The sequence below is a fragment of the Anolis carolinensis genome, chromosome 1 (genome assembly GCF_035594765.1).
Source record: "Anolis carolinensis isolate JA03-04 chromosome 1, rAnoCar3.1.pri, whole genome shotgun sequence".
Taxonomy (NCBI): domain Eukaryota; kingdom Metazoa; phylum Chordata; class Lepidosauria; order Squamata; family Dactyloidae; genus Anolis; species Anolis carolinensis.
Window position 1 is genome coordinate 269,401,292 of NC_085841.1, and position 25,065 is coordinate 269,426,356.

Genomic DNA, 25,065 nt, shown 5'->3' on the forward strand with positions numbered 1-25,065 from the left:
AACTTTTCAGTTTTAAATTGGTGCCTGTTAACAGCAATGGGATACATGAGAGTGCACTTATGGAACTAAATCTTTGAAATCAATTACAGATTTGTGTGTTTAAGAATATCACAAGCACAGGTTGAGTATCTCTTATCTGAACTGCTAGGGACGAGAGGTGTTTTGTATTTTTTGCCAGATTTTGGAATGCTTATATTTGTATATGGGTACATGAGATACTTTAGAGATTGGAGCCAATTCATGAAATTCATTTAGGTTTCATATACACCTTATAAATGAAATCTAAAAGTAATTTCATACAATATATTTATTATTTTTTGTATGAAACAAATTTGCACACACTGAACCATCAGAAATCTGTATCTGCCACCTATGATGAATATTTTGAATTTCAGAGTATTTTGATTTTGGAATTCTGGATGAGGATGTTTAACCTGTAGAGGCTTATTCGGTCATCTGTTTCTTGAATACTGGTGTTTGCTCCGAGAGTAACAAAAGTCACAAAAAGACACCCTATTATCAGAAAAGACAAAGCTACACAATTCAGGTTTATTCTACAGCTTTTGATCAATATCAGTGATACAAGTTATATGAATTTCCACTAAATACAAGTTCATCTTCAGATTCCAATGACTGTATGGTTAGTGAAAAACAATTCAGAGTTAATAAATTAAGTCAGTCTGCAGTTTTGGACCATGTGTAGTAGAACTGGAATTGGTAACAGTGAGATAGCAAAAATAGGAAAGAACTATCTTAAGGAAAATGTCTGACAGTTGCTATTGCCATCTTCTGGCAGGAGGGTTGCCTAGATAATTTTTATCAAATAGCTGAAAAATTGTATCAATGCTTAGTCATATTTTGGGACATTTCTGTAATCACAATTTTTTCTTCATAAAGATGTAACACCAGGAAACATTGTGCCAAGTTGAGAGTCTATTCTAATCATCTAATCTAGCATGGATAGCAATTCCGAATCATAAATTCAGATAAGGTATTTATTGCTTAAAGAAATCTCAGTGCAAATGTGTACTTTACTTTTCATGCTTTCACAGTAACAGGATTAATTGGAATGTGTGCATCAACTCATCCTTCAAGCCTGAAATACATCCTTTGTTCCAAAGATGATGCTCAACAGTAGGTATGGGTCAGGTCTACAACTAATGTAAAACCAGGATGGCCATTGGAATTAATTACTTTCATTAATACATGTATTAATAATTCAAAAATACATGTATACAAATATACATACTGCCTGAACCACAATTCACCAAGATTATAGCAGCATGAGTTTTTATTATTAATTATTAATTTCTTATTTTCATTCCCTATTTTAATTAGCTTGATCCAACAAAAGAAAAATACTTTTGTCTGCGTTGCAGCAGAATCACTTTGCAGCACATAACATGCAGCCTCTATGAAAAGGCATGTAGTTTAAAAATAGTACCTTAAAGTTACTCTACACAGTATTTCAGTGTAGATTTAATAAACCTGCTTTATCTGGTTGCTGCAGAATATCAAATCACTGAAACATATTATGTAAGCATGTGGACAAGCACATATTCTTACATAAGGAGAAACTCTTGTGGCTCAGAAAACTAGCCAGTGCTAAGTGCATAATCATTCAAAAAGGGTAGCAATTTCCCATGGCAATACACTGTAAATCAGTTCTCTTTTGTGAACATTAACTATTTTGAATATAACATTCCTATTTAATAAGAACTCCCATGGCGTATGGCAGCATAAATAATTGGTTTATGAAATATCACAACCCATTGCATTACACATTATGTAAGCCATTTTCTTGGTCCAAGGATAAATCGTTAATGAGGAAGGCATTAAGACAATGAAATATAAGGAGTCTGACTCCAAGGACTATATGAAACAAATTTACTCTGTTTTAATAAGTCAAGTATTTAATACATGGCAGATACATCTTACGTAAGAGTGAATTACCTCATGTTTAGACCAGAGTTGGTACAGATTCCAAGTATCTTGTCTATTCACTCTGCACTGATTATCTAGTCGCCAGATATAGCGGTAACAGTCATAAGGAGAGCTGAGAAGAGCACATTTAAGATTTTTCCTTAACGTTATAAAAAGTTATTACTTTTGTAACCTTTTTAAATTTACTTTAAAAAACACCCCCCTCTAAACAAGTATCAGATGTAAAAAAAAATAGCAGTAGTACACATTCCCACTCAAAGAAAACATGCAAACAATGGCTGGTAAAAATCCTGCATAAAACTGTGCACATTTTCTGCAAAATGTCACCTTTGAACACCAAGCATTTCTTAGTGCATTGGCTGCTGACCTGTAGGGGAAAGTGGCAGAAATGTATCTTCTGGTATCTAAGCTGTTTAGGAATTTGAGGCAAAAGCCTCAACTATAATTAAAATTTTGAAACTGTTTCTAGAAGTACAAACAGAAGCCAATAAAATGCTCGGTTAAGGTGAAGAAAGAAATAAGCTTTACCCTGTGCCACACACTTAAAAAAACTAGACAAACAATATTGAATTTTATGAATACACCCTTTTAAAAAAGTTTTTTATTTCTGAAAGCAGCTCTTTATGAAAATCAAAAGCAGTTCCTGAGTAACTGCAGTAAACAGTGTCTTTTTAAAATATATATATATTTGCCACTTAACTCTTCTCTGGTTTGGTTCCTTTTAATTTCTGAATTTTCAAGCTAGAGCTCTGTTCCTTTCCTAAAAGTGTGAAAGTACAGTTAGCATCATTTTCAAGAGTCCACATGATGCTGTCTTTCCATGCAATGTCTGCAAGATGTACACACTGGTTAGTTGTGTTCATACAGCTATTGCAAACATTTTCCCACTCAGAAACTGTCATCGCTGGGCCTTCACGTTTTCTTCAGCATACGGCGGGACTGCCACGTGTGGAATTTATTATAGGCTGTTTGAAGCATTTCTTCTATATGACTTATCAGCTGAAAGAGACACAACAATTGTGACAATTAGCAGTATTGAAGACAAATAATCCAAGTGTGGTAAAAAAAACTAGAAAAAAGCAGAAATGAAAAGAGTTCAGTGGTCTTAGAGATGTTGAACCTAGGAAACAAGAATACAAGATTTTATTTTAAGATTAATTTTTAAAATATTTCAACTGCGTAACTGTTTCTACTGGTCAAAAACTGCAAATCAGCAGTAAATACAGCCAGTACACAGTTGCAAATTAAAAGAGAAGACATTTTAAAGAACTGACACAAAAGTAACTGCCTTATTATTGGGTCTCAGTCCCAGGATAGAAGCAGAGTACAAATAACTATAATAACAATAACAACAACTATCAAATCCTCCTCATTCAGGAACAATATATCTACAGGCTATCCCCAGCATGATGGTACAGCTTAGAGACACAACTGTAACTCAAAAAGTTAACACTGTATATTAATGAAACGGACAGGACATTTTAAACCCCTTTGTTACATTTTGTAGTACAATTCATCCAGGGAGAGATCCAGAATAATAATAATAATAATAATAATAATAATAATAATAATAATAATAATAATTGGTTGTCTACTACAAGAGGAGATTCTGCTCTAAAGGGTTTTTGGCTCTTCTCTAAAAGGTTACGGTATATTCTCTAATATTATGATCCTGAGTGCTTGGTATTGTGGAATACCCTCAAATTCTACACCAACAAACGTTTTTTGTGGACATGGTCTATTTTACAGCCAGTATTGGAATACATGGGAATTCTGAAGAAGCTAAGAAATAACCCAAGATAAAAAAGTGCTATGTAACCTTTCCTGGATGTGAATTTAGTCCCCAAATTTTAAATGAGAAGCTGATCATTCTATAACAGGTGGATATAGTAGCTCAGATATAGTAACTCAGATATCAATTGGTTCCTTGAAAAGTAAAACCACTGATTCTTGGAAATGTTTTTTACACACTTAAGAAAAAAAAATTAATTAAAATATATATTTGATATTCTGGAATGCACTGCCAAAAGAGATCAGGCAATCCCCTACATTATCCAATTTCCGTAAGGAACTGAAGACCTGGTGGTGTCGGCAGGTTTTTGAGTCATTACATTGGACTACCGCCGATTTCTGGGCCTGAATATATTGCACAAGATTTCCCTAGCCTAAAATGATACATTTTAATATATTGGTTTTATGGTTCCCATTCCCTTGATCTGGTCATGTAAGTGTGATTTATTGTTATAATTGTATTATTTTACTTTGTTTAATAATGTGTATTATGTTGTTATGTAATCTCTGTGTTTGCTTTTATGACTGTAAACCGCCCTGAGTCCCATCCGGGAGATAGGGCGGTATATAAATAAAGTTTTATTATTATTATTAAGTTGATGGCATCTGTTTTATAAAAGAAAAAATGGGGACATCCAATTGAACTGTAAAAGGAGGTGTTTTTACTACTCAAGATATTGGCTGAGGAAAAAGTTACTAAAATGTTGGGTTTTCAAAGAAACAAAAAGGTACTTTATGATTTTCTGTTACTGATGTTTTCCTGCATTTTCTACACTCTATCATTGTTAGCAAGACTTGAACCTCTAATGAACTAATTAGTTCTGCCAATGTACTTTCTTATTTTTATAGGGCATCTGAATTTTAGAAATAATAAAATATACAACTATTCCACCACCTTGCACTTTTATGACATGTAAAAGAAAAGAGTGGCATTTTTCTTACATTTGTGCTTAAATACTGTCGTCGAATTTTGTCTTGGAATGGACAGAGTTTGGTAACTTGAAATCTTTCCAAATTACTTCTCATTTTCACAACCTGAAAAGGAGAAAACATCAAATAAATTGAGCACATGCCATTTATGTATGTTGTCTCTTCACGCGTGCAAGTGATTTTATGTATTGGTATGTTATTTGAGGGGCCCCTGGTGGTGGCGCAGTGTGTTAAAGCGCTGAGCTGCTGAACTTGCAGACCGAAAGGTCCCAGGTTCAAATCCCGGGAGCGGAATGAGTGCCTACTGTTAGCTCCAGCTTCTGCCAACCTAGCAGTCCGAAAACATGCCAATGTGAGTAGATCAATAGGTACCGCTCCGGCGGGAAGGTAATGGCGTGCCATCCAGTTATGCCAGCCACATGACCTTGGAGGTGTCTACGGACAACGTCGGCTCTTCGGCTTAGAAATGGAGATGAGCACCAACCCCCAGAGTCGGTCATGACTGGAATTAACGTCAGGGGAAAACCTTTACCTTTACTATGTTATTTGAAATACTACGTATGTGCTCTGTTTTCTCATTTATTTTTTTAAAAAATAAAGTGATACTCTTTCAAGTAGAATGAAAAATTTAAACAGTATGCTTGTCTACAGCATCATGCATTCTGAAATAATTTTGATTACACACAGTTCTTTATTTTTAAAACATCTCTTAAAATTAAAAAGGCAGTATCACCTTTTCAAATCTAAACCAGTTCTGAGAGAAAACGCTACATCAGATAGTACTACATTTATTTGAACTATGAAGTTCTCAAACTATTCTATAAACATTCACCTATGGTTTTCCTTCTATTCACCAGCAGAATCTTTGCATGTGATATACTATTCCTTGAAGTGAACAGTTTTATTGTTAATCAGTTATCCTTGTGGGGTTTGTGTATGTGCATGCATTCAAGTAGTTGATCAACTCATTATGGCTGCATGGGTTTCACAGGGTTTTCTTAGGCAAAGAAAGCTGAGTGGTAGTTTTGGCAATTCTTTATGCTGCCAAGTGAAGATCTTGCCTACCTTCTCTTCTAGGAATGGTGTGTTGACAGGAAAGCAGGACCAGAAATGTCGCAACAGTTCTCCAACTGCCACATACAAGTGCTTTAATTCAGACTGAATATCATTTGGCACCATCTCTGCAGTTAAAAAAATATGGCAAGTTATGTTTAAAATGAAACGTATGCAATCTCAACTCACTTTAGATAATGGTATCATGCAGTGAATGTATACATCTGTCTGATGTGTGAACATCTGTCAGGAAACCGACTTCAGTGTTTTAACTGAGCTAGACATGAAACGACTTCTGCCAAAGCCTGAACTGTTCAGTCAACAAGACATCTTATAATACTTCTCTTCATCTCAATTAAAAATATAATTCATGTGCAATATTTACATGACCAACTGAGATCAAGGCAAAACATCAAATACTTACGATTTATGGCTTGCTGTATTCCACCCTGCATAAGTGCTCCTCCGGGTGACAGGGCTGTGATAGTACTACTTGCATCATCACTTGAAATAACCTTGAAAAACACAAATTAATTTCAATTTCATTCACTTTAATAACTGGAGCCTCAATCTGAAGGATTTAGAAGTCTACGTGCACCAGTTATAATGTGTTATGTGACACAGTAGAATGTTATACATTTAAGTAGCAGCTTAGGTCAGAAATACCAAGTGCACATTTAGTTTAGAAATCCATCAATTTCAAGATCAAAATGAGGTGTTTCTATTATATTTAAAAGGTATTATTATTTTAAAGGTCATCTCCTGCACATGCCCTGTCACAATCAGTACACTGGCTAATGTCCTGCAATTTGGATTCCCTTTGTTGGAGTTTATCCTGGAAGCAATAAAAAAAAAAACCTCTAGAAAAACTGGCTTTACCAGGTAGGACTGCAAAGCTATAATTTGTGCTACTATCACGCAAGAGTAGCAAGGCCTCAGTCAGTCTTTGCTTATTCAACAAGATCTATGGTGACAAAAGCATATCAATGTCACTGTTAAAGATCTGTAACACTGTTGGATGTAAAGAACCATCAGCTTTCATCAGATACTACAAAACAAACAAATTTAAGTCCAGAGAGGCAACCTTTAGTAAATCTATTCTTCAAGCATTCATTCCCACTCTTGTGTCATGTCTATCCTTCTTTTCTATTCTACTATCTCTTGGTGAGCAGGTCTATTTAATTACATTGAGGGGGGAATGGAGACTCCACAGACACAGGAGAATTGGAACAAGATTTTCTTAGGCAAAGAAGTGGTAGTTTTGGCAATTCCTTATGCCTTCGTTTCAGGTACAAGGTAATCATTCACTTATATGGATCGCTTCTTCAGCTTTCCTAGAACGATAATTCATGTACAGTGCTAATCTATCATTTCTTCTCATTACTTGTTAAGAAAATGTTGAGCCATTATTTTTAACAAGCACAGAACATTTAGCTGCTATGTTAACTTATAAAACTTTTAATTGTCATATTTTGCATGATCTTAATAGCCATTTTTGTGATGGTTGCAAATGGAGACAGTAATATGTGTAATTCTTTTTATGTTGATGGATTTATCCACTATTAGTGTGTATGATGTTTTTAGAAGACAGTTGGACAGATTTCTGCCCTGATGTTCTTCCCATAGGGATATGCAAGCAAACAAAGTATCATGCAAGTAAACCAGAAAGAAGCTGAGATTTTGTTGGCCAGTGTAACTACATAGTTGACAGAGGACAAGTAAAATGTTGGCAGGTGAGTGCAAGGGTGGGGATAGACAAAGAGCTTGCTGAGGTAGGCCTTCCCCCTGATGGGGATGGCTTTATATGATTTCCCATCACTACCTGTGTAACCTGGAAAAATACAGTATGCTGGTATAATACACAGTTCAGCATCAAGATGGTTCCAGACTCAGTCTCTAGTTTTAAATGAATCAAATCTAAGTATCCTACCTGAGTTAAATTGGGTACATAGACTGCCATCTCTCCTTTAATACTATTCAAAGAATTAATAATATCTTGGCTAGTTGCATATTGCTGTGACTGAATTGGTGTTGGACCATGATAATACCTGTTGATAAGAGAAGAGTTCATCATAAAATGTGAAAAAAAAGATAATTTTCAAGCTTTAGCACACTGTTGCTGTCTTTCCTTTCAAGAAGGTCTGCTGGCTCTAAGTAAGCACCAGTATAGAGATTGCATCTATTTTCACAGGCCATATGTTAGTTTGAATACTATGACCTTTTTTGCAGACATTCATGCATAGAGATGTAAACCCAGAATTTGGATTTATACTTGATTCATGTAAAAAGGGAAGATTGTGACATAGCAGATAAGCACAATCCAGAATTGGGATTGGAATATATCTTAGCTAGATCACAAAACATCATAAAATGCAACTGAAAGTTACTGGAGCATTCTCTTTTTCTTCCTTTTTCTGTATTCTATGTTTTAAACTATGCGTAACTGAACACACTATATATAAGCATGATTATCTTGTTAAAATTATATTTCCCCAAGGAAAACAGGATAGGCTAGTGGGGAAACTGAGCAATTATGTTTAAAATAAGAAAAAAAATCTTGTCTTCGGAACATACCTATCTGATTTCTTTAGGTTTAGTGCAATAGTTTTAATGCTATCATTGCTTGCTAAATCTTCATATTCAATGGACTCTTGAAGTTTTACCTGAAAGAAAATATACTGTTATTGTTCAGCGAAACTTTGCAGCAAAGCAGGAGCTGGGAGGGAGAGAGTGTGTGTGTGTCATGTGATAGTTTTTGAAAAAAGTGAACTGATAATCTTACTTTTTTAACTGGTGGTTGAGATAAATCCTTGGAGCTTCCATCTATACTGATGGTCTCATTGTTATGATCACCATGTGCTTCTCTAAAAACCAAGAGTCTTTTATTAGTTTTCTCAGGTTGTTCAACCATAGTTCACAACAATCTACACACAGGACAAATTTCATTACTTGGTATGAGAAAGCCTATCCATGCTGGGGCACGTGTAAGGGAAACACCTGTTTCTTTTATTGGTGCTTTAAACAGCTATATTTTAAGTCACAACTCTACCTTTACCCTAGTATTTTTTAATTTAGTTATTTCAAAGAACATGACACAGGCTACCCGCCACAAATTTAATGGAGCCATAGTTAACCTTTCAGGTTTCTTCTCAGCTACCTGTCTACAGAAACTTTGTATGACCCTTGACTTACACTTTTATTTTTAGAAAAACAAAATGGAAATTCCAAATGAGCTCAAAGCTGTATCAAGGTCTAATCAATAAAGAAAAATGAAGCTACTACTTCGCTGAAACCAGGCATGTTTGGTATAACCGATGTTTGGATGGTAGTTCATCTGAGAACCGATGAGCCTGTCTTGAATTACATGGGAGAAAATGTACCACCCCATGTTCTAGTAAGATAATATTGGTCCTGATCTCTATTGTTTCATACTGCAGGTGGGACTGCATGTTTGAATGTTCCTATATATAAAGTAATTGCTAAATGCAAAAAGCAAGTCTAGAATTCTTTCAGGCGTTTTCTATGCAAAGAATCCCCCCTTTTGGGCAAGGAATCCTATCTACATAGTCCTACTCAAAATCTAAAGAAGTACTAATGAACTACTTTATCATTTCAAATCTGTAGTTACATTTTGGTCAAGAGACCCTCTAAGATATGGGATAAGTATTTACTCCCTTTCTTCTACTTTCCTTCTTCTCTGTCCAAGATTTTGTTGCTTATAGTATGTTGTAACGACCTGATTAGCAGAATATAGTGGTTTGCAGCAATCCCTGTGACACCAGCACATACATTAAATGGATTTAGAGGTTTGCTAATCATGATGTCACAGCAAATCATGGATAGAAAAATGTGATGAAGAAAAAACATGCATGAAAAGGAATGAAATACTTCAGAACCTTAACAAGCATCCCGTTCCCATTCCCAAACCATGGCTTAACATTATATCTTAATTAACTATCTGAGACATCACATAACAATACTAAGGTCTGGAACTTTCCTCTGCTTCTCAGTGGCTAACATATGCCATGACAGTATGCTATTCTTTCAGGCATAAATTCACCCAGTTCTTCGGGCCTCTGGAGAATTATTGTTTTATTTGCACATGTTTCAAGATGAGGGACTCTATTTGATTTCAAGAATGCTTTCAGAACAGCCTGATAAGGAGGTTTAGCTCTTTGTGTTCAGACTGGGATCTGCTGGAACTTACTGTTTTCGGAGCCCAGCTGCAAGAACCATGGCACTATGATGGTTAAAGCGTTTTATAATGGCAGCATTGCTATTTTCCTTGATTGATTTACTAGAGCTGGATGTAGAAGGTGCTGAAGAAACACCATAACCCTGCAAAGGAAGCAATTATAAACAAGGGGTGATGAATCATGGGATATGGAGACATATTTCTGCTCTTCAATGTATAACAGAATTCTACAAAGGATCATTACTGAGTAATCAGATTGTATTATTTATTTACAACCTTTCTATCCCACCTTTCTGTTTTGCTGATCAGTGCTGATCAGGGTGTGTTTAGTTAAGTCCACGGTTTTCAAATATTAGGCTACTAGCGCCCAAATTGTGATTATTCAGTGGAAAGCAATAACTCCATAAAATTAATGGAAAATGTGCATCCATATATTTCCTAAAAATGAAAAAGGCTCACCTACCATTCTTTAGAAAAGGGTTAGTTCTGTATCACTGCAACCTTGTCTTATGCATACATGTGCTATATAATGCTTAGACCACCATGCATCTACCTTTTGGAGTGTATAATAATAATAATAAACTTTATTTATACCCCGCCACCATCTCCCCAACGGGGACTCGGGGCGGCTTACATGAGGCCATGCCCAGAACAATACAATATAACAAAATATAAATAAAACAACAAATCATAACGCATTAAACAATACAATAAAAGAAAATATACACTACAATAAACAAAATCAAAAGAACAGTAGAACAATAAAACCAAGGGCGGGCCACATGAACACTAGGTTAAAACTCGGGGTGAGAAAGGAAGTAGGAATAAAAACCACAGAGAACAGGGTTATAGAGTGGTGGGGCAATCTGGAGGAAAGATATTGGAGGAGAACAGCAAAAGGGATATATAAAGAATTCCTTGAACAAAAAAGGTGAAATATCTGAAGAAAATGAGGGATGTGTGGAAGGAGATATTAATTTACCCACAAAATCAAATACTTAAGGAGGTGAAATCAGCAAGAGAGGATTTAAATGAAATGACAGTTTGGAGAGGAATCTTCAAAGGGACTGAAATTCCTAAGACTGTGATGCTTAACTAGGATAAGGAAGAACACACCCTTCTTCCTTAGTTTGATTGAGAGGAATTTGCCATGAGCAAGGGATTTTTTTTTAGCAAAGCACAGATGGTGGCTGTGGAGGAATTTACTGACAAAGTGTTTTTCAAATAGGAGTTTGGTGGGCTGAAGAAGCAATATGTAGATAAGATATTGTTTGTGAGGTGATATTTTAGGGAAGAGGTAGTAAGGAAATATATAAAGAAGAACTTATTATTCAAGGTTTTTATTTTTTATTTGATTGGGACCCCTTGATTCTCTTGTATTTTTCTAATGAAAAAGAGAATAATACATTTACTGCAGATTATGTTAATTCATAGGATTGCTAAAGCTGAAGAAATTTATGAATTGTAGTAACACTGTATACAGTAAGACGTACAATCAGCCTTTCACATTTGCGAGTTTGACTTGAAGATTTGATTAATATCTTTATCTCTAGGAATCTCTAGATCCTCCAATGTGATTGTATGGTCAACTTTCAGCAAGTTATGCTGCAGGATCTAATTATTCTTAAAGACGTGTTTAGCTTTCCACTTTTGCAAAGATCCTGTGCCAGTGACTGCAATGAATGTGGAGGGCTGACTGTATAACCATCATTAGAAAAACTGGAAGTCAAATGTAAATTCTTTGTTTCTTTGCTGTTTACTTTCATTCTTTTTACGTACATTGCAGGGCTGATTTCATCCACCTGGGGCTTAGAACAACTGTCAGAATGAAACACATTTGATATGGAACCTCATGCAATACACTCTCCCTTTGCCCTTAATATATTATGCATTTTACAGTTTCATAATTAGCTGCACTTACTTCATCCAATGATTTATCTTCCAAGGCTGTTAAATCTAATAAAGGATTTTTCACTCCTTGAGATACCATGTTTTTTAAACCTAAAAACAGAAATCACATATTTGTAAGATTAGTGTTTGAATTTTCTTGGTTGTGCAAAGGTGGGAAATGTAAGACAAAGAAGATAGTCACCATCTGGAGAGAAATCCTCCACTTCCCAAGAAGCCAATTTTCACAATGTTAAACTTCTGGGAGGGTCTTCAAAGATACACTGGAAATCTACCTTAGAAAACTACTTTTGCTTCTGGAGACACCTTGCCCTGCTCTTGTCAACAGTAGCTGTGTATGATTTGATACCCCTGCTACTTATTCTATCCAGTATAAATCTATATTAAGGGGATAGCATAAAGCACTGGGCCTGACAAGCCTGATAAGATACCTGAATGCTATAACTGCGATTGAACAAAGTTTTATTCAGCTTAAGAGCACAAATCTTTAAGATAAGTCTGCCAAAAGATTCAGAAAACCATCAGTAAGCCTGACTGCCAGCTTAGTATCATCAGAAGAAAATAATCAATATCATATTATAGAAAAATACAACATTTGTTTTTATAGAATTCTGATTGTTTTGTATCGGCTTATACTGTAATTCTAAAACATGCCCAAACATAAACAATTTCAATTTCAATTATTAGATCGGAGGTTCTAAGACTTATTTGGACTACTACCCCCTTTTCAAAAAAAAAAATACTCAGTGCTTCAGTGCCTTTTTAAAGTAAACAAACAGAAAGAGGCAGTGACAAATTTGCATTGCTTTACGTATCTTTATTTCTACTTACATCCTACAAGGTAAAGAAAGATATTGGTATAAATAAGAAACCTTGAAGCTTGAAATAATAAAATGGTTTATTAAAATTAACCATACTAATATTCACATTGCACACAGAAGATTGAGATAGGGATAGGATAATATTAAAATAAAAATTATGAATAACATAAACATAATTCTAAATGAGAACCTAGTGTACTCCTATCACTATATAAATGATCAGATGTATTTTTGTCAGGAACATGAATTACAATTTTTCAATACTTTCCCCCCTTGCTTGTCACACAATTCAGAAATAATCTAAGTTAATTTCATACATGTTGCCTATTTACAGTATTGTATTGTAAACAAGTCATTACACACACATATTCCTGCTGATACAGGTTGGACTTCCTGACAATGTGCAACACACTCCCTGCCAACACTTGCTGTTAAGACCTGTCAGCGGACTTGGCCACTAATCAGTCATAACTTATATTTTATGTGTTCATCTGGAAAACAAAGTAATCACTATGTCTTTAACTCTAGGTTATACAACAGATGAAATGTACAAATCATTTTTCAAATTTTCCATCTCTTCTTTTGTTATGTTTCCAGCATCCCCTTATTTTTATTCAATGCCCTGTAATTGCACCCCATGCTACCACCCCGCTGGATCATTCTTGTTATGGTTGAGCCTTCGGGCTCCGGTAATAGAAGAAGGGGTCATAAGACTCCTCGAGAGTCAGACTCTTTCGAGGAGAGTGAAAGAAAACGGCTCCGGGATTTGTTTACAGACCCGACAGATGAGGACTCATTTGAGGGTTTTTCTGAGGGTTTGGAGGAAGAGATGGCCAGCTCGGAGGAGGACGACATGGAATGGACTCGTGTGAGGGAGGATTTGGGTGTTGGGGAAACAGGCAATGAAAGCATGGGAGGTGATTGGCGGGTTGCAGGATCAGACCCATGGACTGGCTGGAGGGATGGAGCGGGATCCACAGCTGGGGATGCTGTGGGGCGTAGTCAAAAGGTGCTTAAGCTCTGATGAGGATGATGATGTTGGGGCACCTGGAATTGGGATGGCAGCTGACAGCGATGATGAGCTTGAACTGGGATAAATTGGGGTTTGGGACCAATGTCTAATTGCGTTGGGCAAGGTAATCTGGACGGACGCTTGGGCTTTTGTTGGGGAACTTCCTGAAGACGGGTGTGATTCGTTACTGGATACGTAAGTTTACCAAGGACACTGGGCATCGACGGCGGGAGGAACTGTGCGGGGTTTTTCTCTGTGCAACTTGTGTTTAATCTCGATAGCTTGGACCTCCGTCGTCTTTTTGACGGGCAATATCTACTCGCACTGGATTGACGCTGGACTGACTGACTTCGATTCCGGATTATCCCTTCTGCTGGCTATCGGTGAGACCTTTGGATTTCTAGACGACTACGCTTGGCTATTGACCTCTGGACCGGATTGGGACCCTGCTGACTGCCGTTACCCTGACTGCTGTGCCTGGACCTGGATATCGTTGGCCGCTGAACCTTAAACTGAATCCTGACTACGACCACGCTTTTCGTTCGCTGCAGGAAGGAATAAACAAGCCTGGTTTATTCTCCTGCTGTTTCTGAGTAGCAGAGAGGAATCTGCTACCAGTCTGTTGTTTACATTCTGACTCCTGTTGATCCTCTTTTGTTTGCATTGTTTGCCAGGCTGAAGTAAGCACTTTTGATTTAATCCGGATTATACTTCTGTTTAACCCGGTTATCCCTTTGAACCGTTTTAGCTCAAACTGAGCTGTTTTTTGTTACTTATCACACTGAAGTCAAGTGTTTGCCCTGTTCTTTGTTTCCTACGGGCGTTTTTAGTTCTGTAACCTCAATAAACTGAGTTTTGTTTTACTTGCTGGCGTTCTGTCTGTGACAATTCTAGTGCCCCGCAGGAGGCACTTAGGGAAACATTGGATTAGGTATAATGTTATTTTAAAAAATGAATGGTGACTAAGTTCAATATTTCTAAATGCCAAGAACTAGAGTATTTCTGCATATTGAAAGAGAAAATAGAAGTTAAACAATCTGTGAGCAAATGTTTTAGGAATGTTAACAGGAGTTAATCGTAGACATATTTAATTGATGTTATCTGTTTTAAAATTCACAAAACTGATGTGTCTAGAAAATTTAACTTCTTCTGTTTAGAAAATAAATATTAAGCGCATACCTTTTTCATCCATTTTGGCACATTCTGCAAAAAGATCTTTTGATCCCGCATTCAGCCTATCCCTATGGAAATAATGAGATTGAAAGAATCGTGTCCAGAATTCTTTCTCCGTCATATTGTGAGGAACATTTTCAGCATATTTTAGTTTTACTGTAAACATGGAAGACAATATAAAAATTAGAAGCTGTGGAATAATGTGAAATTTTAATATTTTGTAAAAAAATATTTATATACAGATCCTTTCAGACTTTAGGGGGAAGTAGATTCCATCTGATCTTAGAAACTAATCACAGCTGGCTTTGATTAGCACTTGGATGGGAGACCACCAAGAATACTAGGCACTGTAGACTATATTCCAGAGGAAAAAACTGGGAAAAGTACCTCTAGTACTTGGTTAGGCATGATAAAAAACGAATACACAATGGGAATAAACTAGAGCTGGTCCTGAATATTTTTCAAAGAGATTAAAGATAACACACCATTCCACTCCACATACAAAAGGAACACAGTCTAGCACAAGACTAATTTGAATACCAGTGAGTAGACAGTTCATTCTACCACAAATAAATACAATAAGCTTATTTAAGATGAATAGGGAAAGTCATGTGGCATTTATCTATTAAAATTAAAAGGAGTACAGGCACTCCCCAAGTTACAAACAAGATAGGTTCTGTAGATTTGTTCTTAAGTTGAATTTGTTTGTAGGTCAGAACAGGTACATTTTTAAGTGTAACTCTAGCCAAATACATAGACAGACAGATAGCTTTGGATAGCATAGGGAAGGGTTAACATCTCTGAAGATTTCACCTCACTTTTTGTCCATGTGATAACTGGATTTTGAAAAAAAATAGCTTATTGTGGGAACAGGGAGTGCTGAGAAAGTTTCAGTGGAGACACTTTTCCCCATGATAACTCTTTCAGGAGGGAATTTCTCTTTCAAGGGGTAGATTTCTCTCACTTCCTGTTGTCTCACCCTTTTCTTAACTATGAGGCATTTGTAAGTCAGCTGTTTGTAACTCAGGGACTGCCTGTAGTTGAAAAAAGCTTATATATACCAGTAATTGCTTTTAATAAAGTAGAGGTCTCACATTTTTCCTCTTAGTGATCTGAGGTCAAGACTACAACCCTTCCAATCACTAATACTGAATGGGAATAAACTAATGCTGGTCCTAAATATTTTTCAAAGAGATCATAGATAACGCAATATCCTACTCCACACATAAAAGGAGCAACTCATTTCTCTCTATCTAATAGAGAGAAATGAGTTGCACATTTCAGGTACAAGATAGCTGCAGCCATCAACTCAGTTATTTTGTTTCTAAAACAATGTAGTAGCATTTCTTTGCCCTCACACTAATTAATGTTGGGTGAATGGCCTGAAAAAACAAAACATTAAAACGGAAACTGGAAGGGAAACTACTGTATCTTACAACAAGCAAAATGTAACATATAACTTTGTATTAAATAGACTATGTACCAGCAGGATAAGTCCTAAATATAGATTCAATTATATCTGATGTTAAATTGTATCTTAGGCCATTGCATCCATCTGTTTGAGGTCGTACATCAGCCTGCAAGATTAAAATACAGAGTGTTAGCCTACTACAACTACTATTATTAACAATAACAATACCATTGTTACACGGAACTAACAACCCATGTCAATACTATGTTTCAAAGGGGAGCAGAATTTTTGAGTGACCATAATCCCCTCTCTGAATATAATTCCACTGAAAAATTTGGTTTTGCTCATTACATAAGGCACATGCTATAAGGGAGGGTACTAAACATCTACAAGCATTTAATTCCAATGTGAGAACAACCAAAGCATATGGGTTTGATAAGAGGAACCAAGATATATTACTGACACAACACAACATTTGTTGATGTATCAGTGTTATCTGGAATCAAATTAATGAAGTAGAATTATTTTTGGAGGCCACAGTTGAACAATTAAGACCACCCAGTTCTTATAATCTGTCATACTGAAGTGAACAGTATGAGTATTGCAACTATTATCCTTCTGCTTAAATTGTATAATTATATTCAATATTGTGAAAGACAAAACACACTGAAGTAGCTGAACATCTCATACTGAAACTATGATATCCAATGACCTGGCCATTTGAGCAACTGTTTACATATACTGTACTTGAATATTTTAAAAAATATTCGACTTTTTCTTTCATGTTCAGTCTTGCCTTATATGAAACAAACGGTTTCTATAGGATCTTTTGTACTTTCAAGGCCAAAGTTATTTATGGAACTTGGAAAAATTAGATGCTGGTGAAAGACACGTTTTATGTTACTAATGCTCAGATTCAATCTTCTGATTGCTGCATTTGGAATCAGTTGAGTTTCATGATGCTGTTTGGAAAGTAGCCTAAACCTCACACGTTCAGTAATTTAGTTCTCCTGTAGTGATATTGTTTAGGAATATATAAAGATACATATGCATGCTAATTTGTTAATAGGAATGAACTCCAATTTAGGAGAAAGCGAGGCTATAAATAAAGTTAGTTATCAAAATCACCACTGCCTCATAAACAATGAGGAGATTGATGTACTGGTATTGGATTATGACATGCCACAGTAGAAAAATGAATTGGTCTTGGATATGTTTTCAAAATGGAGCAGGCTATTTCACATTAATAAAACATTTAGCACAATAAGTGCAGGTTCATAAAACAGCTTATGCAGGATGAAAAGTGATTATTTAAATCATAAGGTCAAATCAAATTGTGCAGTTCAGTCTCAATCACCAGAAAAATATGGATGTTTCTACACTCTGCAAACCTCCACAGAACCAACAAATTATATTAAGCTTTTCCTAGTCCTCCAGTGCACTCAACTGGCACTAACAATTGAACAATGCTGTAAGACATTAAATATTCAAATATACTGAAATATAGTCATCAACTAAAACATGGCAAAATATTTACTTTATTTCAGAAGTTAGTTTAGTTTAGAAGAGAGATTAAGAGCCACACCAGACATATTTAAGCATATAGGCTCCTTCTACACTGACAACTAAAGGAATGTAAAGATTAGTTTGTTGTCTGGCTCTCTGTCAGGATCTGTGTTGAAGATGAAGGGCCTCTCTGCTCAGCATCTGAGTCTGCAACAGAGTTGGATGCAACTGATCCTGGAAATGCTAGCTCTGCAGAGGTGATTCAGGAGCCTCAAGCAAATAAGGGCAGGAGTTCCCAGTAGAAGAGCAAGAGTTGAGTATCCCAGCTCAACTGAGGGTGTTCATCTGAGGAGATCTAATAGGTTGGCACAGCAAAGAGTCAATAAGTGAGAGAACTTGGGAAAGTGGCATAAAGAGCTGAAGACTGGACTGCTTCTGTGCTGGGAGCAACTTTCCCTGAACTGCAATGCACTGCACAGCCAGAAGTGCTGATGGTGAACTCTTGCCTTGAACCTTGACTCTTGCAAAATTTGATGACACTTTGGAAGACAGTTTGGATTTGTTGATACTGTTTCGCTTAAACCCTAGATTGAACTCTATTCTTGTGATTTGCTTCTGCTGAATTGATTAATGTGTATGACCCTGGACTAACTGACCTTGTGATTGGCGAGCCACTGCTTTGGCAGGGATTCCTGTATAGGTTCTTGACACTGCCACAGTTTGACGCTACTTTCAAACTGTGGTGCCAGACAACAAACACTCATAAAAGCGTGTAAAAAAAAGTTCTCAGTGAGCATCAGTATTCTGTGGTTTGCGTAATCATCACTTAGGCCACAAACTCGTCCAGGATGTAATATTCTGCACAGTAGCTGTGTATGGGGTAATCTAAATTTACCAGTTTGAAACCGTATTAAATGGTTAGTGTAAATGACCCCATAGACAACTGTGGCTTAAATTTAATCTCAACCAGATGTTACGGTAAATCTCTGGTGAAAGCTGTTTCCTTTATTAACTAACATGTAAACTCAGTGAACATACCAGAAAAGCAGCAGAAATGCCAACATCCTGCTTATTAGATGTTACAGAATTATCTGTGGCATTTATACTTAAACGGTTGGCCCAGAATTCTTCAGCACTGATCACCTGACTCACAACAAGGTCTTTATAAAGCTGAAATAAAACAGGATCTTCTTGCAGCATTCTGGAAAGAGAAGAATTTAAACTATTTTAATGTTCTATTTCTTCAGGTTTATGAATGTTACTAGAGGTTATTTAAAATAGGTTGTAAGTAAGAATTACAAGTGATAATCTTTAAAAATAGTAAACAAGTATGTTAAGGTAAAGGTAAAGGTTTCCCCTGTCCAGTCATTAAGTCCAGTCGTGAACGACTCTGGTAGTTGGTGCTCATCTCCATTTCTAAGCCGAAGAGCCAGCGTTGTCCACAGACATCTCCATTTCATGTGGCCGGCATGACTGCATGGAGCGCTGTTACCTTCCCGCTGGAGCGGTACCTATTGATCTACTCACATTTGCATGTTTTCAAACTGCTAGGTTGGCAGGAGCTGGGGCTGACAGCGGGCGCTCATTCCATTCCTGGGATTTGAACCTGGGACCTTTCGGTCCGCAAGCTCAGCGCTTTAACACACTGTGCCATCATGTTAGAGCAGTTTAATGAGGAAAAATCACTCACTTTTCACTTAGCTTTCTGCATATATACTATCAATGATTTCAAACCAAATTACAGATGCTATTTCAAAATAACATTTTCAAGTAACAATTGTTTTTGTCCTAACTTTGCATTTTCCCAAAACATTTTTGAGAACCTATAAGCAGTGTGGGAGAATTTTGCTACATTTTGTGCCCCTACTGCTTTAAACCAAAGCAAAATCTTCATTTATCCAGAAATGAAATTAGATGTTTATTAGTATGTGTGTGTACATGTGAACTTGTTTTCAGCACAAAAAAAAAATCTTGTGGAAAAAATATATAACTTCTTCAGCAATAGACACAAGTTCTATCTCTTAACAAGTTAGCAAATACAGTATATCAGGAGAAAGAAAACAATGATATTTTATAAATTGGCGGAGGAGTCCCCAATGCCTTACCTGGACAGATATAAAAAATTACAAGGAATATCTGGTATCACGTTGAAGGCACAGTGTGTTCTCTTGTCATACAGCCACCCTTACCTGTTTTTTTCTTCCAGTTCTTTGTTTGCTTTCCTCTTGAACTTGGGTAACAACTGCTGAAGAAGATCCTTCACTGCATCTCTCTCTTTTACGGCTGTACTTTCATTAGAAAAATGGAAGTTTGTTGTGTCTCCTGCATGGAGTACCAACTGAAGCTGAATCTTAGCTTTTCCTTCAGGACTGATTTTCTGACCTATAGTTAAAGAAATAAATTACATAAAATAAATTTCTCCACTGATTCATTGATCTACAACAAAGGAACTGCACTAAATTCAGGGTTGTATGAGCATTGCATTCAGCTGAAATCTAAGATGAATCAAGCTCCTTTGAACCTGTTCTTTCAGAAGAATGTATGCAGGATATTCAGAAACACAGAAAGCACTGAGAAGTTGCTTAGGAGGACGTGTTTCTTGTAGATTATAAAGACTGGGTTCAACAATTTTCCTTAATAGTTCAGTTCAAATCTTCCCTTAATTTCCATTACAGAAATTATATTTCAACTCATTTTGTCTTCATATGATTATAATTCTTTGTTATTTGTTTAGTTTCTTCCCTTCTTAATAGTAGGCAGTATATTTACAACTTTTCTTGGACTGAGAATATTTTTGTTTAAATCAGCTCCTGTTTATTTTTCTCAGGTTTCTTTAAGAAAAGAATGTCCTGTTGTGTGAGAATTTGTGGTTTGCCTAATGTATGCACAAAATGATGTGAGAAATAGTACTATATCTAACAGGGCTTGAATACAATTGTGACATGCTCAGCAAGTGTTAGGTATTTAACAAAGCTGTTACTTACATTTTATATCTGCATACAAATGGCTGATTGTGAATCTGTCTTTTCCCTCAGGTGCCCAGGCTATTCTTTCAGCCATAAGATAAAGAGCCCCATCTTGTTTCTTTTGACGCACCTTCTTTACTATTAATAGCACTTCTTCAGATGATGTCGCCATGATGGCTATAGAACACTGCATTAAAACATTTTTTGAATTTATTCCTCATGTACAATATTCAAACAGAGTTTATAAATATTAAAGCTACATGATTTAGCACACAGACCAGGATCAAAATTCATACATGCTGAAAATCCCTTTCCCAGGTATTCTAACATACCCCAAAATTGTGGCTGAGATAGTAACATCTTTGCTTTCTGATAGTTCAGTATACACAAACTTTCTTTCATGCAGAACATTATTAAGGTATTATGTATAAAACTGCCTTCAGGCTATGCGTATAAGGTATATGAAAAAAATGAATGTTAGATTTCAGTCTTATCTCCAAAGTATCTCAATATGCACCTGCAAATATTTAAAGATCTGAAGAAAACCAAAATACGAAAAACTTCTGGTCTCAAGCATTTCAGATAAGCAATACCTAATCTGGACACACTACGATGAATAATCTGAAAAATATAGAGTGTAGCTGTTAGAAAAAGGAGATTAGGTTGTAGTTATCATTGACATTTGTTTTTTATGATACTGAATTTGGTACCAAGGTCCTTTGTCAACAAATTGCTGTATGAATTGCATAAATAACTAATCTGCTCCTAAACTACAAAATACAAATTAAGGTACCCAATATCGTATGTTATTTTCATAAGAAACTCTCTCGTTTGAGGGACATCATTATTCTAAAGAGGTAGTCCATTCGGCTCATTTCAAATTATACTTCTACATCGATATCACTAGGGGTGTTTGTAAGTAAATATTATGGAGTTGAATTTGGGTCGTGATTTTCTTTTTGAAAAAGCACTGTCAATTATAAATAAAAAATTAAAAATTATTTATTTTCTCTTGTGCATATGATCTAACATACTTTTAAATAAGGAACCATAATGATCACCTATTTCATCTTTAAAAAGATGTTTATCATCCTGTCTTCAAGTCTTGGTTACTACAGTTGGGCAATTTTTACTTATCAGTGCACACAATTTGACACATACATATTTCAGGTAGCTCGCACATTGAGAAAATTGAGCTCAGTAGGTTTGTAGTGCTGACAGACATTCCATCAGTGTACAACTATTAACTCAGGTCCATCTCTGACTTCCATTGCCTGTCAGCAAGATTTTGATTTTGAGTGATGATATAGCTATTTTTTTCCACACAAGGGGCAGACACACAGGCATGGGCAAACCTCGGCCCTCTGGGTGTTTTGGACTTCAACACCAGCTTACAGGCTGTTAAGAATTGTGGGAGTTGAAGTCTAAAACACCTGGAGGGTCGAAGTTTGCCCGTGCCATGTAAAGCATGTTTCATCAAGCAATCCCTGCATGGCCATAAAAGACAGCTCTCTTCTTTTCTTCACACAGAGCAGCTGATATTTAAGAATGCTGATATTTCCCATGGAGAGTTTGGGAGTATAAATATGACATCTCTCTTAAATTTTTCCTTTATCTCTGTAGATTTGTAGAGCATGTCAATTTCCTCTGTTAGCAAAATGCACTTACAACATCAACTAATAAATGTATGCACTCCATGTTAGTCAGAAATTCAAAATAATATTATGATATTCCAGTAATCTGTACATAGATTTAACATATTATGTTAGAATCTTGTTTTCTGAACCACACAGATTTTTTGGCCATTATGCTGAGTTGTACTGAATCATTTATTGTTTTATGATATTTTACTACATTTGCTTCCTTTATGTGCTCAAAGTGACTATCTGAGGGCATGGGTCTAAAAACTAATTTTAAAATGTCATAATATGATGCTCATGTAGGGTCAATTAGGGCAGCAGAGGAAATTATGCAACAATTGAAATAAAATGGTATATTTACTGAGACAGCTGATAATTGAAGCCCAAGAACACTTGGAAGATCACAGAATTCCTAACTTCATCTGGGAAAATAACCATTTAATTGAGTTAATTCAATTTTTAGGGGCAAAGCTAGATTTCTAAGGTGCCGACTCTAATGACATAATAGGTTAGGCAAAATATTAAAAACTGCACTGCCTTGTAGCAACAGAGTATTTGGCGAGACAACATAATTTATTCTTCAGTTTGGGCCTATATTTGTCAGTTGACCCACAACAGGTGGTTTCAATTCTCATGATTTGGGAAATCATAAATGGCATTATTTGAATATCATGGCAATGTACAACTTCTTCAAACAGATAAGGAAGATACTGAAAGGACCCCCCCCCCCCCCAATTTTGCACAGCTACTGTTTTAAAGGAAGAAAACATTATGTATGAACAGACCCCATATAGTAAACTACATGAACTCATTTACACTATCATGTGATATTCACACACTTCATTTATGGCATATGTGGACCTCAATAATTATCAGTTAAGTAAACACACCTGTTGGCTGCCATTTTGTAGAAAGAACTGACATGTCTGTAGAATACATATTCTAAGATGACATAAATGAACATCAACTACTTCTACTATAATAAAATTTGCAGTAAATAACAGGCTTTGCTATACCTGTACAGAAAACTAGATAAACATCATAATTTTAAGTCATAAATACCTAAAAGCAAACCGGTGAGTTGCAAATCATTTGGGTGCCTTTGAAAAGCTACTTGCAAACACTGCCAGGACTCTATAACACAGTGGTTCTCAACCTGTAGGTCCCCAGGTATTTTGGCCTATAACTCCCAGAAATCCCAGCCAGCTTACCAACTATTTGGATTTCTGGGACTTGAAGGCCAAAACATCTGGGGACCCACAGGTTGAGAACCACTGCTCTAGGTTTTTATTAGCCTACCATTCATAAGTCCTAGTCTCTCCTGCAAATAGTGAGGAATACTAAGATGCAGTTCAATAACAAATATAGATTTATTATTATGAACCACCAGGAAGTTCTTCCTAATGTTGTGGAGGAATCCCCCCCCCTCCTGCAATTTGAACCCACTGCTCCGTGTCCTGGGGGGGCCTTCGCCACAGCCCTATATCCCAGAATATCAAGGCAGAAAATCCCACAATATCTGCTTTGAACTGGATTAATTTAGTCCACACTGCCATATATTCCAGTTCAAAGCAGATAATGTGGGGTTTTACTCAGCTGTGTGGAAGGGGCTCAAGTCTCCAGAGCTACAGAAAACAAGCAGAGCCCTCCCTTGCCGTAACATCCTTTCAAATATTTAAACATAGCCATCATGCCCGTCCCCCCACCACCACAAGCCTTCTCTTCTCCACGACATAGATATCTAGCTCCCTAAGCCACTCCTACACCAGGCATGGTCCAACTTGGGCCCTCCAGGTGTTTTGGACTTCAACTCCCACCACTTCCCACTTAAGCGGCTGAGGGGGAAAAGAAGGGGGCCTGAGGCAGTTCGGAATGGTGGGAGTTAAAATTCAAAACACACTGAGGGCCAAAGTTGGCTCACGCCTGCACAACAGCGTTTTCTAAAAAATGAAAAAAGCATAAAAATAAAAGAACTCGCAGGAAAAGGGGACAGGCTACGCCCTGGAAAGCAGCATGGCACAAAAGAAAGGCACACTCCCTCCCCTTCCCGAGCGACATTCACTTGGCATCGCCCGGCCCAGAAGCTTTTCCCACTTCATGCAGCCCTAAGGGCGCCGGGAGCATTAGTCAAGAGGAAGCAAAGTCCATGCTGGGACTCAAGGGAGTCTCGCCCTCTGCCTACCGTGGCACTTAGGTGCCTCCTGCTCTGCCCGCCCACAGCAGCGCGCTCCCTTCACAGGCGGTCCGGCGCAGAGACCCAAGCGGCTCCGCCCGAAGGACTCCCCGCCACCGCTGCTTCCTGGGCCTCCATGGAGCGGCCGGGGAGCCCGGCGGAGAAAAAAACCACGTGACCGGAAGCAGCGCCTCCACACGCAAAAAGGAGCAAGCGCGACGTCACGTGACAGAAGGGCGGGCCGGCCGGGCGCCGCCATGATGCTCACCCGCTCACGTGACGAAACCTCTGCGCTGCCGAAGCTCTTCCCTGATCACGTGAAGGCCGGCCCGCATCACCACCGCCGCCGCCATGACAGTGCCTGAGGAGGAGGGGGGAAAAGGGGAGGGGAAGAGGGGTGACTCAACCATAATAAACGCCGTTTCTCCTCTCCTCGCCTCGTGCCTGACTACCCTGTCATGCTGGAGAACCCGTTAGCTTTACCTCAGGGTCTTCTTTCGGGACGTCAAAAGGATCCGGGTGCGTTCCAGGTCGCCGGCGTC

General features: G+C 37.2%; 2 protein-coding genes across 5 annotated transcripts in view; one reads left to right on the top strand and one right to left on the bottom strand.

Moving 5' to 3' along the window:
* Nucleotides 1-1,873: 1,873 nt before the first annotated feature.
* Nucleotides 1,874-24,886, bottom strand: gtf2h1 (general transcription factor IIH subunit 1). Of its 4 annotated transcripts, none has more exons than XM_062967660.1 (15): nucleotides 24,792-24,886; nucleotides 20,729-20,897; nucleotides 19,934-20,126; nucleotides 18,783-18,945; nucleotides 16,311-16,404; nucleotides 14,834-14,983; nucleotides 11,835-11,914; nucleotides 9,926-10,056; nucleotides 8,501-8,582; nucleotides 8,293-8,381; nucleotides 7,649-7,766; nucleotides 6,143-6,233; nucleotides 5,731-5,846; nucleotides 4,678-4,770; nucleotides 1,874-2,943 (listed from the first exon to the last, which is right to left on the bottom strand). In XM_062967660.1, exons 2-15 carry the CDS (start codon nucleotides 20,880-20,882, stop codon nucleotides 2,857-2,859), a joined length of 1,641 nt encoding a protein of 546 aa, XP_062823730.1. In that variant the 5' UTR covers nucleotides 20,883-20,897; nucleotides 24,792-24,886; the 3' UTR covers nucleotides 1,874-2,856. The 4 variants fall into 4 exon arrangements, with proteins under 4 accessions (XP_062823730.1, XP_062823729.1, XP_003214793.2 ...); XM_062967659.1 differs by lacking the exon at nucleotides 24,792-24,886 and adding an exon at nucleotides 24,533-24,749; XM_003214745.4 differs by lacking the exon at nucleotides 24,792-24,886 and adding an exon at nucleotides 21,228-21,698.
* Nucleotides 24,877-25,065, top strand: part of hps5 (HPS5 biogenesis of lysosomal organelles complex 2 subunit 2) — a 32,724-nt gene continuing 32,535 nt past the window's right edge. Inside the window, exon 1 of the mRNA XM_008107580.3 lies at nucleotides 24,877-25,042. The gene's annotated coding sequence lies outside the window, so the exon portion shown is untranslated. The remainder of the gene's footprint in view (nucleotides 25,043-25,065) is intronic.